The sequence below is a fragment of the Xyrauchen texanus genome, chromosome 16 (genome assembly GCF_025860055.1).
Source record: "Xyrauchen texanus isolate HMW12.3.18 chromosome 16, RBS_HiC_50CHRs, whole genome shotgun sequence".
Lineage (NCBI taxonomy): Eukaryota > Metazoa > Chordata > Actinopteri > Cypriniformes > Catostomidae > Xyrauchen > Xyrauchen texanus.
This window is the reverse complement of record NC_068291.1, coordinates 34,808,545-34,826,808: the sequence shown is the minus strand read 5'-3', so window position 1 is coordinate 34,826,808 and position 18,264 is coordinate 34,808,545. Positions and strand designations below refer to the sequence as shown.

The 18,264-nt window shown below is 42.4% G+C and overlaps 2 protein-coding genes across 5 annotated transcripts in view; both read left to right on the top strand.

The window, feature by feature from the left end:
- LOC127656964 (serine palmitoyltransferase 2-like) overlaps nucleotides 1-18,264 on the top strand; it is a 919,074-nt gene that overhangs the window by 45,563 nt on the left and 855,247 nt on the right. The window lies entirely within an intron of this gene.
- Nucleotides 1-18,264, top strand: part of LOC127656966 (isthmin-2-like) — a 40,628-nt gene that overhangs the window by 16,095 nt on the left and 6,269 nt on the right. For all 4 annotated transcript variants that reach the window (XM_052145561.1, XM_052145564.1, XM_052145563.1 and 1 more), the window contains 3 exons: nucleotides 1,669-1,954; nucleotides 13,326-13,463; nucleotides 16,261-16,329. In XM_052145561.1, the coding sequence (XP_052001521.1) occupies nucleotides 1,669-1,954; nucleotides 13,326-13,463; nucleotides 16,261-16,329 (493 nt within the window). The remainder of the gene's footprint in view (nucleotides 1-1,668; nucleotides 1,955-13,325; nucleotides 13,464-16,260; nucleotides 16,330-18,264) is intronic.

Below are 18,264 nucleotides of genomic sequence, written 5' to 3'. Positions count from 1 at the left end.
AAATACACAGGAGAACCCTGGTAAGCAAATGTACTTTTATAATAGGAAAAATTCCAGAGTCTTCCAAGTGGGAATGGTCCATCGTCCATAGTTTTCAGAAAAAAGCTATTTCGTTTTAATGTTTCTCCATTATGGCAGCAGCTAATAAGAATGTATACTGTACTGTCATATAGCAGATAATGTTTTAGGATTTCCAAAGTACCACACACTTTCTTACGATTTGATCAAGAGAATGCATGCTTTGTGGCTATCTCTCAAGGTTTCTTCTCTTTTTGAGCAATGACTCAACCTTTATAATGGTAATAAGAACAAATTATCCATCCAATTCAAGAACTTACATAAAGAACATAGTACAGCTCTTTCAAATATCCCAAAGGAATTATGAAACACTCCTCAATTTCTTAATAGTTTTACTCTCCGATGAATGACCTTCAATGATCTAAACCACTAATCTTTTGCCATTAAATTGATGTCTTATGTTCTTTTGTGGTATCAGAGTGTGGAGGCTGACTGTTGTAAACAGCGCAGTTACAGTAGCATAATCACCCGCTCTAAACTGCTCTATGTCTTTATAAACAGCTGCTGCAGCCATCAGATTGTTACGCTGTAGGGAAAATAAACAACCAATTCTTTGTCTAGGCCTGCTGGAACACTTGCTATCGTTTTCCTGGTCTGTCTGACTCAGGCACTATGAGCCCAGGCATGCACAGAACAAGCCTGTCACGCGTCAACATCCTTCTTAAAAACATTGAGAATGGAAAACATGCTAACACTGCTGGAAATCCAGTGAAAAAAAACTTCTGATGGAACCTGGTTTTGCTGGTTTCTAGCAGATCCAAGCTGGTCTAGATGGTTGATCAGCTGTACTTCCAGCTGGCAGGCTTGGTTTGGATTTGTAGATCATCTTGGTCAGGCTGGTTAGACCTGGTGAACCACCTTGGACCTGCAACAAACCAGCTACTATGTTCTAAAAATCTGCTTGACCACCTTAAAGGGCTGTTCACAGAGAATGCGTTTTTCCGTTATTTGGAATAGTACTCAATGTCAACATTAGCTAAATGGACGTCTATGATAGTATCTGTGCTTTTTCAGCTTTTCATGCCACAAGCACAGCGTTTTATAGACACCATGTCAGTTTTAAAGGACTTCAACTTTTAAAAACACACCTCTAGGCACTCTTCAATATGTTGTGCTGAGCTTTTTTTTCTTCCCTTATTTCCCCATTTTGGAATCCCCAATTCCCAATGTACTCAAGTCCTCATGGTGTCATAGTGACTCGCCTCAATCTGGGTGGCAGAGGATGAAAAGAGGCATCCATGCACAACTCACCACGTGCCCCACCGAGAGTGAGAACCACACATTATGGTGACCACAAGGAGGTTACCCCATGTGACCCTACACTAGCAACCAGGCCAATTTGGTTGCTTAGGAGACCTGGCTGGAGTCACTCAGTACGCCCTGGATTAAAACTTGTGACTCCAGGGGTGGTAGTCAGCGTCTTTGCTCGCTGAGCTACCCAGGCCCCCCTGCACTGAGTTTTTTTTAACAATATAATTTAACATAAGTGTATGTTCTGTTTGAAAAGCCTCTACACTTTTTGGTAGAACCATAGATTTATTATTTTCCCATATTATTTGCTAAATCAATTTATGTCTGTCTTTCTACTAGGTCACTATTGAGGTTGTGGACAACCCTCAGATGGAGATTGAGATGGACTTGGTCAAGGAGAGCAGGAATGACTGGTCATTGAGCTCTGAGGAGTGGCTGGACCATAAAAAGCTCTTCTGGCCTCTCTTCTGGGAATATCATGACTCTAGTGAAGAAGGTCCAGGGCAGGGCAGTCTGGAAGAGAACGGTGAGGACCTCAGCTATGAGGGAGAAGATTCCCTTTTGAGCGGGGTGGGTGCGGACTGGAACCAACGATGGAAGGCCTGGGACTCCATGGACAATTATGGTGAGCATTGGAAGTTGTTTGCCAGAAAGAGCTTATAATGAATGTTCCGTCCTTGTTGCTGCTGATATTTTGAAACTGGAATCGTAAGGAATTTAACTATTTTGATTACTCTTAACGATTCTGATTAATAAAATAACTTTAATAAAAGAGTTTTCTAAGAAGTCATGAAAATCATAGGTTCTAGTACTTTTCTAAAAATGGAATCAGTTCCCAATTTGAAATATAGGAATAATTGTCATAAATTAAATGTTTGCATTTTTCCCCAATTGTGTAATTGGAAACCCTGAGTATTTTAGTTTTTGTTTGTCTTCAGCCTCATTATCAGAAATATCAGCACTCCTGTTAGGGCTTTATGGAAAGCCAGGGCACGTATGCTGAGCTGATTTTCTCCCTTGGTTTGAAGAAGCAATGCGGGCCCCAGCCTCCTCTTTATGCCCTGACATTATGATTTATGCTTTTAGGTCATACTCAAGAACTGCTACATAAACATGTAATTTCTGTCGCCACTTCCACAGACTTTCTCTTGATGCCTATCAGCAGTAAACATTGAAAGGCGACCCGATGCTGTGTGTCCTTATACATTATCACAACGTTAGTTGTGGTACGCATGTTATCTCACCAGACTGTTTCTTGCCAGTTAAGCAGATCATTAGCTCAAATTGTTTACATAAATGGCAAACCATAGTGCTGAAATACCATTTTTAATGCGATTTTATGCTTACAAACCAGAACACAACCTATCATCAGTGCTCTTAACCTTTTCCACAGAAAAGATCACAAAGAAAGTATTGGATAAAGGATCACTGCAGGAAACTTGAGACTACGTCTGGTTCCCGTTAGTGACAGCAGGATCTAGAGCATCAGCTTTTTGTATGACGTCTTTGAAGTTGACACTGATGCTAGGAACGTGTGGCTGTTTGAAACCCAGGCCCTGGCACTTGCTAAGAGCAGCATGGGGTAACTAACAACTAATTCCGCAAGCTAAAAAACTAATATTTGTGTTCAATTAGACAGTAGATCGAAAAAAAGAGTTAGTAGGCCAGAGTTGACAAAGGAAGCGTCTGCTGTGTTTTCATCCCACGACTGGCGCCTCGCAGCGATTCACAAGGCCTGGCCTCTCTCTTTGAGGTCTCTCTCAGATTTGTGGCAGTTCTCAGGCCTTGGAATGCAATAGTGTTTTTTCCTTTGTTTTGTCTGTCCTTTCCCTTTTTTTGTATTTAATTTATTTATTTATAAATTTTTATTTAAGTTATATTTACTGCCTGAGTAAATTGCCAAAGCATTTCAGGACTTTTATGTTTAGGAATTTTCAACAAATGGTCCTCCATAGTCAAACAGGTATTCTTACACAACACTCATGGCATTGGTTAACCTGGTTGCTTTGTCAGGCCACTTAACATTTTAAACTCATTTTTGGGCTACCACCTGCAATTTTTCACTCTCAAATTTAAACCATTCACACATACTGTGGACTAATTGCAAAAAATTGGTCACATTTTTTCAGAACACCCCAAATAAAGAATATTTCATATGGTTGCAATCTTACAATCTTATGTTGAATAAAAAATGTGTTGTTGTCCTAACTTTGTAAGCATGTAGTTCTGGTTCTGTTCACTCTATCTCCCTTTAAAAAGTCTTATTTTATTGAACTAGATGGCAACAAGTACTAGGAATTTTTTCCCTATATCACCTTCCATCACAAAATGCAGATCTTAAATATAGGTGGCACTCTAACGCATTTTAGTCCTCACAAATTTGCACTTCCTTCAAGTTCCGTTCAGTCTAATTTTCAGTTTATTCACCACCACCATTGTTTCTTCGAATATCTTGGCCTCTGAGTGGACTAGAAGCTCAATCTAGGAATCATTATAAATCTAATATTCTGCCCTTCACGATAATATATAACATTTTATCTCCAATAGTACAGAACATATTTTTCTGATTATTTGTTTAGCATGTTTTCCTGTAGGACTGCATATTTTGTTCTGGACATCTTAGATATAACATTGGATTATTCACTCAAGCAAGCTCAGAGACAAGTAAAAATGGCTCATTTTGTAGATAAGGTAATAGCAGCTATAAGGTTTTTGGCTACTTGGGGCTTACAGCTGCATTGATCGCATATTTAATACACATATTTAATTGGTGCATATTTGATGTCTTACAGAAATCATATTTCACTTTGATTCTTTTGAAAATGTGATTCTATTGAAAATCTTTCGAACTGTGGTATAAGTGCAACACAATAAACTTAAATTTGATTTATGTCTATTTAAGAGCTATGAGAAACACTTTTATACTCACATTAATATTTCTACCAAATGACCTGTAGTTGGCGCTTATTTACAATGTGGATGTTTACTAAATGTGTACTAAACGGGGCGATAGAGTTACATTCAAACATCTTGACAATTAAACTGGATTTGTTATTATTGTTATCATTGAATCAAAATCTTGTAAAGCAATTTTTACAGACTTATTGATGTAATTTAGAAATTCACTTTTTTGCATTGACTGTTAGGAGTAGTAATCTTTCACTGGGATTCTGTTCCACCATGTTTTATCAGCATCATTACAGAGAAAGTGCATTGGTGGTATGTGGCAAAATCCAAAGCCAAGCCAAAAGAGAAGCAATTGCAGTGTGCTTGCTGTGGTCATGTCAGCAGTAGTGCCTTGGAGGATGTAGGAAAGAAACTGAACAGGCTTCAATCTGTTGCCCCAGTGGATCTCCTGCTCTAAAATAGACCTAATGAGTATACTTAGTGTTGCAGTGTGTTGTGTACAAACAAGCCTGAATGTGAAACAGATAGGACAAATGAGCCACATTATTAATGATGTGGTCTGTGCTAGAGGCGTACAGTAATGAAGCACTTTTCTGCAATTATGGTGAGCCGCAGAATTACAGGCAGGCTACATTCGGCACAAAAGCTTGGTAGAATATTATAGGTTTTAGTTTTTTCATCTCCACTGCCATTATAAAAATGTACCATGGTTTTACTATAGTATTACATATTGTAGTACCTGTGGTACATGTCCACATCTTTGTTTGAAATCTCAGTTTTTAAGTTCCTAACTTTATTGTTTTATAAAGTATGTAGTTAAGGATCATTTAAGTTTCAAGTGTAGATAAGAGCCGTTAATGTAGCAAAATCGTTGCGGTTTCAAACTAAAAAGTATTATGGTGATTGAAATGTTCCCTTTCGAATGTTAGAATGACATTCGACAGATATTTTACAATGTTTATGATCAAGGATGTGAAACTTTTAATAGGTGTTTAAGAAATATATATATATTTTTAAATAAAATGCTCAAAATATAATGTTATGTCCTCCAGATAATGCAGTATTGTACAGATATAACTTTGCAACATTTTTGTCTACTGAGCAGATGTTAAATTCAAGCTAGTATTTTTCATAACAAATACCAAATACAAATATAAATAGAGATTATTGAAAGGTTTAATATTTGATATAGCATTGACATCTCTGCTGAATACAAAAACAAAAGCTGGTTTTCAGTTGATCTCCCAGCCTGGCCAAGCTGTTGTTCAGCTGGTTTAGCTAGTTGGTCAGCTGGACTCCCAACCTGACCAGCTGACAAGTTCCCGAAACCTTGGTAAAACCAGCAAACCAGACCACCCAAGACCAACAAACCACCTTAAGCTGTATATATATATATATATATATATATATATATATATATATATATATATATATATATATATATATATATATATATATATATATTTTTTTAAATAATTTATAGCCATATTATTGAGGAACCACACATGCTTTTACATGTGGTTACTATGTTCTTACTATAAATAGCACATTTAAACTATGGTATCACTGGAAAAAAAAAAAAAAATATATATATATATATATATATATATATATATATATATATATATATATATATATATATATATATATAATTTACTTAAAAATAATTTTTTGAACTTTACCTAATTTCTTGTTATATATGTTTTTTAAGATTTTGAGTTAATGCTGTACTCAGAATACTGAAGAACCTTAACAAATAATTTTGAGTGAATTCGACAGCAGTCTGGAGTTTAGTAAACCCATCATAATATTTTAAGATTCCATGGGAAATCACGTGCATTCATGAAAAAAAATTGTTGTTCAATTTACCATGTAAAATTGAAAGCATGATTGAGGGAAATCTACTTAAAATTTAAAATGTAAGTTTACTTAATCCGTTTGTGTTGGGTCAACATGAAAAAAATCCAAAATCTCAGAATTTAAGTTCCAAGTATTTAAAGTAACTTATCATTAAATGCATGGTGGGGTAAATCGAATCGGTTACCTAACGTAACCTCGGTTCTCTCTAGACGAGGGAACGAGTATTGCGTAAGCTAGCTTACGCTACGGGAAAGATTAATCTTTTCTGAGATATTGAAGCCAAAAAATTATCCTTAATTTTGTATCATTTGTCAACGCAGTGCAGCAACTGCAGACCTTGATTGGGCTAGCTAGCGAGCTCATTGGTTGCTCTGCGGCAACTGCTGCAGCCTATAGACGAACTTGGGCGAACTCGCGTCCAATGAGAGGCGTCCGCGCGCTTACTGCATCAAAGCCCGCCAAAATGGGCGTGGCTAGAATGCATATAAGCGTAGTTGGTAGGCTGGAACCCTGGTTTTCATTGAATGAAGCGAAAGTCGCTCGTGGCGCGAGCACGGCCGGCTACGCAATACTCGTTCCCTCGTCTAGAGAGAACCGAGGTTACGTTAGGTAACCGATTCGTTCTCTTACGAGAGGTTCTCTCATATTGCGTAAGCTAGCTTACGCTACGGGAACCCATTGTCAACGCCGTGCGCGCCAAGCATCCACTGCATGAGCCCCGGGGTGGGGGACCCGGGGAGCCCTTGTGAGTGGGGAAATAATATTTGGCCGGCAAGAGTGCGGGCCAGTGTGTGTGTAATACATAAGCACATTGTGGGAAGGGAACGACAGAGCGGCGGTGCCGGTCTGTGTGGAATGAGTCCCATCAGTGCAGCTCACCAGGGGAGCTGTAGCGTATTAAACCGCTAGTAGTTTTGCCTGCAGGGCAGGCACTTCCAGATTGTAAAATCTGACAAAGGTGGAGGGGGATGCCCAGCCCGCTGCCACACATATGTCGTGAATGGAAATCCCGCTGGACCATGCTCACGATGAGGCCATGCCTCTAGTGGAGTGAGCCCTAATGCCCAATGGGCATGGCACGTCTTTTGACGCGTATGCGGCAGCAATAGCGTCCACTATCCATCTAGACAGTGTCTGTTTCGAGGCGGCGAGACCTTTGGTGCGCCCTCCGAACGAAACGAAAAGCTGCTCAGAGCGTCTGAAAGAGGCGGAGCGCGCAGTATACAATCTCAGTGCTCTGACTGGGCAAAGGAGATTGGCGTCGCGTTCGCTATCGGATGCTGGCAGCGCCGATAGGGAAATGACCTGTGCTCTGAAAGGAGTACCGATCACCTTGGGAACATAGCCGTGTCTAGGCTTTAAAATGACCTTGGAGTCACTTGGTCCAAACTCAAGACACGCAGCGCTGACAGACAGCGCGTGAAGGTCTCCCACACGTTTGACTGATGACAGGGCAGTCAGAAAAACGGTTTTGAAAGGTATTTCAAATCCACGGATTGAAGCGGTTCGAAAGGGGGGGCTTTCATAGTTTCGAGAACTATAGAAAGATCCCAGATAGGAACCGATGGGGGGGCGCGGGGGGTTCATCCTTCTAGCTCCCCTGAGGAAGCGGATGACCAGCTCGTTTTTTCCCAGTGACTGGCCGTGCAGGGGTTCAGCGAACGCCGCGACGGCCGCCACATACGCTTTGAGCGTGGATGGGGATCTGCCCTTATCCAGCAGCTCTTTGTAAAAACACGAGCAGCGCCGACACCCCACATGTCCGTGGGACCAGGTCTCTGTCGGTGCACCATTTTGAAAACACAGACCATTTTGACGCATAGAGTCTTCTCGTGGAAGGGGCTCTAGCGTGTATGATGGTGTTTATTACCCCTTCTGGCAGAGCGACGGGTAGTCGTTGATCACCCAGCGTGCAGCGCCCAGCCTCTGGGTGGGGATGCCAGATCGTGCCGCGAGCTTGAGAGAGGAGATCTGCTCTCACTGGGATGGGCCACGGCGCTGTCAGTGACAGCTGCGTAAGCTCCGGGAACCATGTCTGATTCTCCCAACGCGGGGCTATGAGGAGCATCGAGTGACGCGTTTCCCTGATCCTCTGCATTACCTGTGGCAATAGCGAGACGGGAGGGAAGGCGTAAAGCGGGCGGTTGGGCCAGTCCTGGGCCAGCTGTCCTCGCTTCGAGAAAAATATTGGGCAGTGAGAGTTCTCTTCTGAGGCAAAGAGGTCTATCTCTGCTCTGCCGAATATGCGCCTTAACTTCTGGACTGTTTGAGTGTGCAGGGACCATTCCCCTGGGGGAATATTGTCTCTGGACAGTCTGTCTGGGCCGTCGTTCAGGTGGCCTGGCACGTGCGTCGCCCTCAGCGAGCGCAGGTGGCACTGGGACCAACTCAGTATGCGTTTTGTCAGATGGAAGAGGTTCCTGGATCTGACACCGCCCTGACGGTTTAGGTAGGATACCACAGATCTGTTGTCCGAACGGACCAGGACGTGGTGACCCTGAATGACCGGGAGAAAGCGCACGCGCGTACTCGACCGCTATCATTTCCAGACAATTTATGTGAAGGAGCTTTTCCTGAACTGACCATAGGCCAAAAAACCGGAGAGCCCTCGCGAGACCGCGCTCCAACCCGTGTTGGATGCGTCTGTCGAGATGACTTTTCGGCGAGATACAGCTCCCATCGTCACTCCTCGCTGATACCATTCGGCCACTGTCCAGGGCTGCAGAGCTGAAATACAGGTCTGAGTCACCTTGATCGGCTGGCGGCCTGTGGCCCAAGCCCGGCGAGACGCGCGGGTGTTTAGCCAATGCTGAAGTGGGCGCATGCACAGTAAACCCAGCTGAAGTACTGCTGCAGCTGAGGCCATGTAACCTAGCACTCTCTGAAATTTTTTCAGAGGCGTGAGGCTGTTCATCTGAAAGGACGCGGCTAGTCGCTGAACACGGCGCGCGCGCTGTGTAGATAAGCGAGCCGTCATTGCCACGGAGTCTAGTTCTATTCCAAGGAAGGAAATTGCCTGACTGGGCTGTAGTGAGCTCTTGGTCCAATTGACTGCAAGACCCAAACTGTTCAGATGGCTGAGGAGAACTGTTCTGTGAGACAGAAGCTCCGTATGTGACTGTGCCATAATCAGCTAGTCGTCCAAATAGTTCAGAATTCGCAAGCCCTGACTCCGCAGGGGTATGAGCACCGCATCCATGCACTTCGTGAAAGTACGGGGTGCTAAAGACAGGCCGAACGGAAGGACGGTGTATTGATAAACCTGGCCATCGAAGGCGAATCTCAAGAATGGCCTGTGACGGGGATTTATCTGAATCTGAAAATAGGCATCTTTCAGATCGAGAGAGATAAACCAGTCCCCCTGGCGCGTATGTGCGAGGAGTTTCCTGATTGTAAGCATTTTGAACGGTCTTTTTGCAAGCACCTTGTTCAAAACCCTGAGATCTAATATTGGTCTGAGGCCGCCGTCTTTCTTGGGAACAAGAAAATATGACTGTAAATCCCCGACTCGCTCAGCGAAGGCGGCACTTTCTCTATGGCCCTTTTGCACAGAAGGTTTGCTATTTCTGAACGAAGCATGCAGGCTGCTTCCGTGTTCACAATAGTTTCGAGCTGCGCTCTGAAGCGGGGAGGGCGGCGATCGAACTGTAGCAAATAGCCCTGTTTTATTGTGCTTAACACACATTTGGATATCCTGGGATAGCTTCCCACGCTTTGAAGCGTAACGCTAGAGGGTGAATGGCCAAATCGCCCTGATTGCCGCACACAGCGCGCTGAACAGAATGTGTGAGCGCACTTACTGTGCTTATGCATGACTGCTCGCAGACAGCAGGGACAGGCTGTTCTGTGAGTGACTTCCCGATTGAGGTGAATGGGGAAAGAGTCACATCTGTTAAGTGATGCGCGAGCATAGTCACGGGCACGGGACTTACATACAGAGAAGTGTTTGCTGGCCGTGTGACAGAGCGGGCAGAGAATGGGCGCCGCGACGTATTCGTGGAGCACGCTTAATGACTCTAACACTCGAGCGGGCTGTGTCCGCTTTATGTGAGTGGGCTCTGATCGGGACACGGAAGTGTAATGCTTGTGTCTAGAGGTGAACACTGGATTGTGGGCACATTTTCTACACAAGGCTGGTCGTGTGACAGAGCGGCCAGAGAAGGGGCGCGCGCACGGATTCGTGGGCGCGTTTATTGACTCTAACACTCGAGCGGGCTGTGTCCGCTTTATGTGAGTGGGCTCTGATAGGAACACGGGAAGTGTAATGCTTGTGTGTAGGGGTGAACACTGGATTGTGGGCACATTTTCTACACATAAGGCATGTTTGCTCTTTACAAGATTTATTTGGGTCGCCGTGAAAACGGCGTTTGAGTGCAGGCAAGCGGGCAGTATCACCGGCTTGTTGGCTGCTGAATCCACCACTGCAGTAGCCTGAGAAAAGGGGACTGACAGAGGGCGAAGCTTTGACGGCTGTCCGGCTGCGGCGGGACTGAGCCGTCGTTTTCTCAACAAAGCTAGGAGGACTTCGGTTGCTCAGGTTTCAACGCAATCTTAAGCCGAGGCCCGCGGGGGGGCGGCGGTCTGCGGCGACTGTCTGAGCGCGACCTAGGGCGGCCTGAAAAGTCGCTGAAAAGTCTGGCTTTGCTGAGCTGGGCGCTGTGAAGAGGCTCGTGCAGGAGGCTGGTCACGTGGGCGGCCTGCAGAGGAGCTAGCGCGACGAGGCAGGAAGAGATTCATGGCTTGGGTGGCTTTCTGGACTTCCGTGAAACGGTCAACAATGCCACTCACCGCGGAACCGAAGAGACCGGACGGAGAGATCCTTAGATCTGAAACAGCCTCTGGGTGTCCGCTTGGAGGATCTGTAAGATGGCCATGGAATGCAGAGCAGATGCGGCTTGGCCGGCGGCGGCATAGGCGCGGCCAACACAGGCGGAAGTAGTTCTGCAGGCCTAGACGGGAGCACCGGTTTAGACCGCCATCTTGCGGAGGGCGGGCAAAGGTGTGCTGCTACCGAATCCTCTGGATTCCTGGGCCGAGGAGGAGGCTTGGGAGCCTGACCACTCCTCGCTGTCCGAAGCCATGATGGAACAGCAACCCTTATCCTCCGCTTCGTCATCCCAGATGGCAACTGCGCGTCCCGGGGGGGGGGGAGGGTGAATGCGAGACTCGAGGGAGAGGCTCCGGCGAGGCAGTCACTTCTAACACCGGTTCCGGCAGCCTTTGGGAGCGGCGCTTCTTTCTGCGCGGCGAAACGAAAGGCGGCGCGGCGGCTTCGGTTTTGCATGCTTCGAGTCGAGCCCGCAGTGTCGACATCGGAAGCTCCACGCAGAGGTCGCATCCGCCGTCAGCGAGGGCGAGCTCTGCATGTTCCCGTCCCAGGCAGAGAGCGCAGATGAGGTGGCGGTCTCCGGTGCTGAGAGGAGCACGGCATGAGCCGCAGGAAGTGCGAGGCATCTTTAAAAAGACGCTCGATACGCTTTTTGTGAAGTTCGCTGAGGAACTTAGCTAGCTCTAAAAAAGGATACGTCGCCGGATGGCGTAGCTCGCAGGATGGCTGAAGGTGGCGAAGACGGCCGGCTTCTTCGAGCGCTGTCCAAGCTTGCTAGATGCCCCTTGAACGGCGACGCGGCTTCCAGTTCAGAGATGCGAAGAGCTTCGCTGAAGAGATGAAAATCAGGGTTCCAGCCTACGAACTACGCTTATATGCACTCTAGCCACGGCCATTTTGGCAGGCTTTGATGCAGTAAGCGTGCGGACGCCTCTCATTGGACTCGAGTTCGCCCAAGTTCGTCTATAGGCTGCAGCAGTTGCCGCAGAGCAACCAATGAGCTCGCTAGCTAGCCCGCTCAAGGTCTGCAGTTGCTGCACTGCGTTGACAAATGATACAAAATTAAGGATAATTTTTTGGCTTCAATATCTCGGGAAAGATTCATCTTTTCTGAGATATTGAAGCCAAAAAATTATCCTTAATTTTGTATTAAGGATAATTGTATTATACGAGGTTCTCTCGTATAGCGTAAGCTAGCTTACGCAATACGAGAGAACCTCTCGTAAGAGAACTAGATTCTTTAGGATGAAAAATTCTTTTATTGGTGTGGTGCCATTTTTGCTGTAAAAACATTTGCAGAGAAACTAAAAAATGTAGGCATTGAAAACTTTTTTAAGTAAAGTTCCAAGTGGAATGGAAATTCCAAGTGGAATATGCTTAAAAAAAAGTGGATTGTAACAATGATGAAGCATTAGGCTATATTTTTTAAATAAAACCAGCCCATAAGTGTTTATAGTGATACTATGCAAGAACTATGATGAGTTTTAAAGTGAATTTTTAATGATGATAACTCTCTGAAAGAGTTGTTAATTGAACATTTCACCCAAATCCAAAGACGCTGGCATGTCAACAGTGTTTTCTTTCCCGTGACAGTACAAGTGGATGTCTTTATCATCAGCCTGTGGGCTCTCAATTGGCAATGCACCTGGTCAAATGTAGCAACTCAGCCAAAATGCATTAGCGAGGATACAATTCTCTCCTACTCTCTCTCTCCAACTTTCTTCCCATCACTACCACCATGGAGTGCTCTCTAAAGCTCTCAAACTTTAATCTCTTTAGCATGGTGGTGGAAATTGAGCATTGTTGGAAAGAGTCTAAGCTATTAGGCCTTGCCTTCCTGCTGAAGTGTTTGTGTTGGCTGGCTTCTCACAGCTGTAAGTGGCTGACTTTGCCTCTGACATATTTATTACCAGAAAAAAAGCAAGCTTGGGCTGCCAGGAGGGCCCACATTTTGTTCATTAAAGAGATTATATTTTACAGAGGAATATGCAATATTAATTTAGTTGCGCATCATTAGCTCACTTGTGGAAACAACAGAGGGATGCACTTAACTCTGCTTGGATGTTTAGATTTGCATTGTCAGTCCTAGTATTATGAATGTTACACGCTGAGTTCAAATAATAGCAGGTACTTAAAGAGTTGAAGGACAGGTGAATTGCTTTTAGTGTTGCCTCGGTAGGAGAACTGAACTGAGTTTCCTTTCAAAAGCTTGTTATATAGAGTAAGGTGAAATTTCTTTACTGTTACTCCAACTAATTTGGGGTCTGAGCTGCATTGCATTACATTCCCACATGCTGAGTGAGGAATTAGTTTGTTTTCATCTACAGAAAAGCTTGTCCCATGCAGGATAGATGTCATCGATTTCCCTCATTCATTTATTCATTCTTTCATTCATCAACAGAATATGAGGACGAAGAGTGGAGTGACTGGTCTCCATGTAGTGTCACCTGTGGTCATGGCAATCAGAAGAGGATACGTTCGTGTGGCTATGCCTGCACTGCCACTGAGTCACGGACATGTGACCTTGAGCGCTGTCCAGGTAAAACCCCTTTCCTCAATTAAGACACCCAAATCCTTCAGTGAGATCACTTTTTCTGTAACCTTAAATGTCAAAATTGTGGATAAAATTGGTAAAAGTCATTTTCCTTTTGCTTTTTTATCAAATGTTTAGAAGTTCTTGAAAATGTTGATCATCAAACATATATTATATGAGCTGTTTTATATTATTTTATTAAAGTTATATATGATCCTCTAGCAATAAGCATTAAATAAACATCCAAATTAATAGACAAAATAAAACTATGACAAACATAGGTAACAGTGTTGCATATTGAGCCTACTGTATATTAAGCCTATAGCCTATATAAACTATATCAGGTTTGTCATGAGGTATTGGTTTGTAGGTACTGATAAACTTACATTTCCCATAAACTAAAGAAAAGTATTTGTGTGATCATTTTTTCTTACCAAACAACTATAACATTGGTAACAGGGTTGAAGGATGAGCTTTTTGCTTTCGATTTGTGTAAAAATGTAGAAAATGCAATGAGATTTATTTCGTCCTGCTGTGATGTAGGGTCCAAATTATGTTACTTTTCTGGTGTAACAGTTTTAAGAAATGTACTGTAATTTTTTTGTAATGGAAGTTAAATTATGCAAAAACAGGGTTGCACAAAAATGTGGGATACAGCTTAATATTACATTTTTGGTGATTATTTTATCATTTGACATATCTAAAACTAACTTCTTTTTATGCTAGTTTAATTTAATGTTATAATAGAGTGCATCAGTGCCTGCCCAATTTTTCAGCTGTCATGGTTTCGGAAGTACTTTTCCCATTCATTTTTTCCATAGGGGTTTCATAAACTACTTCATAAAGATTTCTAAGCCATGCACCAAACCATCCAGCTCCGAGGTGAATCACAATGTTATAAACTTTGATTTAAAGCAGAAAAGTGTTTGAAAATCTAATAAAGAGACAAGTGTACATGGCGGTGCACTTACCATCGTTCATGAGGGCATTAACTACAATCCCATGAAGCACTGTGGATGATGAAATTAAATGAAAAAGAATTGAAAAATATAAAACTATTGATATAAAGTGGTTTATTACAAGTAATGAAACTATATATTTTAATTTGATTGCAATTTTATATTTTGATTGATTGGATATACACAAATACAGTATATAAGTGAGAGTGTAAAGAGACCAACTCAACTGCAACTGCATCATTCACAGTGCGTCATGTGAATGGCCAGTTGCTGCAGAGCTTAATGATTTTTTAATTTGTGAATCTTTGCTTTTCAGCAACATGGGCAGTGTAGTTCTTAACCAGTATTTCCACTTTCAAACACAATTTTTTTTAAATAAAGTTGAAATAATGCAGACTGCTGGCTTCAACAGACGCATCGATTTACAACTATGAAGCTCGTGGTAGTTCTGTCTTTAAAGGTTTATACTTATAACTCATCGTTAAAAATCAATTAGACTTTGAAGAAAATGAATGGAATTTTTAGACTGTTGTGCACTATTGAGATCCCCAATCCTTCACTGACATTCCTATTTTTGGAGCACCTATGGCCAATACAAGGTGCCTTTACGTAATTATCTTTCAAGTACAAACAAAGTGGTGCAAAGTGACAACCTGTAGTAATAAGTTCTTTACACTTTGGATCGAGTTGAAAACTCGAGGAATACCATTCCTCAAATTTGACTCACTACTCACTTCTAATCTTGATCTTAATTCCATCCGGCTCTTAATTATGCTGAAAGTGTGGAAAAACTAATACATATCATTCATCTCTGTCAGGAGCGCAGAAGTCCAACAAGCACTATGGCCACCAGACCCATGTTAGGAAAAGAGCATTTTGGCCTCCTGGCTGTGTACTTTATACACTATGAATCTGCTCTTTCAGAGCAGCAGGCGTTTACTTGGCTTCAGTTTGACAGATCAATGAGGGCTTTCAGTCTAAAAGCCCCTGATACAGGGCGGCCATGCACACACGGGCAAAACAACCATACACGCCCACATGAATGCACAAGTTAACTTACAAAATAAAACTTACACTTACACTCAGTGTTGGGTGATATTACTTTTTAAAGTAACTCGTTAGAATATTGTGTTACTCCTTAAAAAAATAACTTAATTAATTAAAAAATATATATTTATGGAAAGTAAAGCGTTATGTTACTTTGCGTTATTTTTGGGTTACTTTTTTTCTCACAGCCACTTTCTCTTCTGCTATGCTATACATTCAATACAAATAAGCCATGCATTGCATACAAGAGACATTACAGGTCATGCTAGCTAGAGCAATGTTGAAAGTGTCACAGAGCCATAGTGTTTACGCTTTTTGGAGTATCAACCTACAAATGGCTTACTTAAAGTTGTCTCAGCACATGAAACTGAAAGTATTTTAACAAAAAAAAAAAAAGTCACACATTAGCTTTAAAGGCCTAAACAACTTGTTAATGCGTACGCGATCACTTAGCCACCGCATTGGCAACACACAGTGTGGTTGAACATGCTAAACGTGCATTCTTGCATTATCATGGCGGGAAAACAAACCTTACTAAAGGGGGCGATAGAGTTACATTCAAACATCTGGGCAATTAAACTGGATTTGTTATTATTGTTATCAGAAAGACTGCATAAAATTGCCCCGCCAAAAATTAAATAATAAAAAAAAATAATAAACCTTATTCTAGTCAATTAGATGGATTTGATTGGTCATTTTAGATGGCCTCCAGTTGACCCAATATAGCTAGTCTACACTTTTCATATTGTATGTTTCTTTACAGTTTCATTTTAAATCTGTCCCTCTTACATCTACAGATGACTTAATTCCTGTGACAGAACCAACTCTTCATGAAACGGCAAACAGCACAGAGCTTTTTGGCTCAGGTTGGTTGAGTTTTGTTTGTGTATCTCTGGGGTGTTGGGCATACAGTATGCATGTTTATTCAGCACAGTATCATTTATAAACTTACATAGCCAAATAAAAGGTATGTGATGCTATTTGATATACAGTTGAAGCCTGAAGTTTACACTTAGGTTGAAGTCTTTAAAAAAAAAATGTAACCGTTTCTCATATTTAATATTACTGCAAAAAATAGTTTTGGCAAGTTGTTTAGGACATCTAATTTGTGCATGACATGAGTAATTTTTCCATCAATTGTTTACAGACAGATTGTTTCAGTTTTAATTGAACTATATCACAATTCCAGTGGGTTAGAAGTTTACATATACTAAGTTAACTGTGCCTTTAAGCAGCTTGGAAAATTCCAGAAAATTATGTCAAGCCTTTAGACAATTAGACAATTAACTTCTGATAGGAGCTGTACTGAACTGGAGGTGTACCTGTGGATGTATTTTAAGGCCTACCTTCAAAGTCTTTGCTTCTTTGCTTGACATTATGGGAAAATCAAACAAAATCAGCCAAGACTGCAGAAAAAGAATTGTGGACCTCCACAAGTCTGGTTCATCTTTGGGAGTAATTTCCAAATGACTGAAGGTACCACGTTCATCTGTACAAACAAAAGTACGCAAGTATTAACACCAAGGGACCATGCAGCCATCATACTGCTCAGGAAGGAGATGAATATTGTCTACTAGAGATGGACGTAGTTTGAAGCGAAAAGTGAAAATCAATCCCAGAACAACAGCAAAGGATATTGTGAAGATGCTGGAGGACTCAGGCAGACAAGTATCTATATCCACAGTGAAACAAGTCATATAGCGACATAACCTGAAAGGCTGCTCAGAAAGGAAGAAGCCAATGCTTCAAAACCGCCATAGAAGCCAGACTACAGTTTGCAAGTGCACATGTGGACAGTGATCTTACTTTTTGAAGACATTTTTGCTGGTCTGATGATACAAAAATATAACTTTTTGGCCATAACGTCATCGTTATGTTTGGAGGAAAAAGGTGAGGCTTGCAAGCCGAAGAACACCATCCCAACCGTGAAGTATGGGGGTGGCAGCATAATGTTGTCGGGGTGCTTTGCTGCAGAAGTGAATGGTGCACTTCACAAAAGAGATGACATCATGAGGAAGGAAAATGATGTTGATATTTTGATGTCTCAAGACATCATCCATGAAGTTAAAGCTCGGTCCCAAATGGGTCTTCCAAATGGACAATGACACTAAGCATACCTCCAAAGTTGTGGCAAAATGTCTTAAGGACAACAAAGTCAAGGTATTGGAGAGGCCATCACAAAGCCCAGACATCAATCTGATTGAAAATTTGTTGGCAGAACTTGTAGGAGGCCTACAAGCCTGACTCAGTTACACCAGTTCTGTCTCGAGGAATGGGCCAAAATTCTAGCAACTTATTATGAGAAGCCTCCCTATAGTGTTGGGGGATGGTGTCTTGAAGTTAGTAATGTCTTTCAGGCCTCTCCACACTGATGCAGGGTCATTAGATGAAAACTTTCTTTTCAACTTCTCAGAGTAGCTTCTTTTAGCCACTTTAATGTCCTTAGTGTGTTTTTGCCCTGATAATACAAGATTTTATCCCCGCTTCTGTACGCATCCTCTTTGGCATGACAAAGCTGTCTGAGTTTTGCCCTAAACCATGGTTTGTCATTGTTGAATGCTAAATAAGTCCTGGTAGAAATGTACATATCCTCACAGAAACTGATATATGATGTTACAGTATCTGTGAGCTCATCCAGACTGGTGTCTGCAGCTTCAAAAACACTCCAATCAGTGTAGTCAAAGCAGGCTTGTAGTTCCAGAGCTGCTTCACTGGTCCATCTTTTTACAGTCTTTACTACAGGTTTAGCTGATTTTCGCTTCTGCCTGTAGTTGAGAAGAAGATGTACCAGACAGTGATCA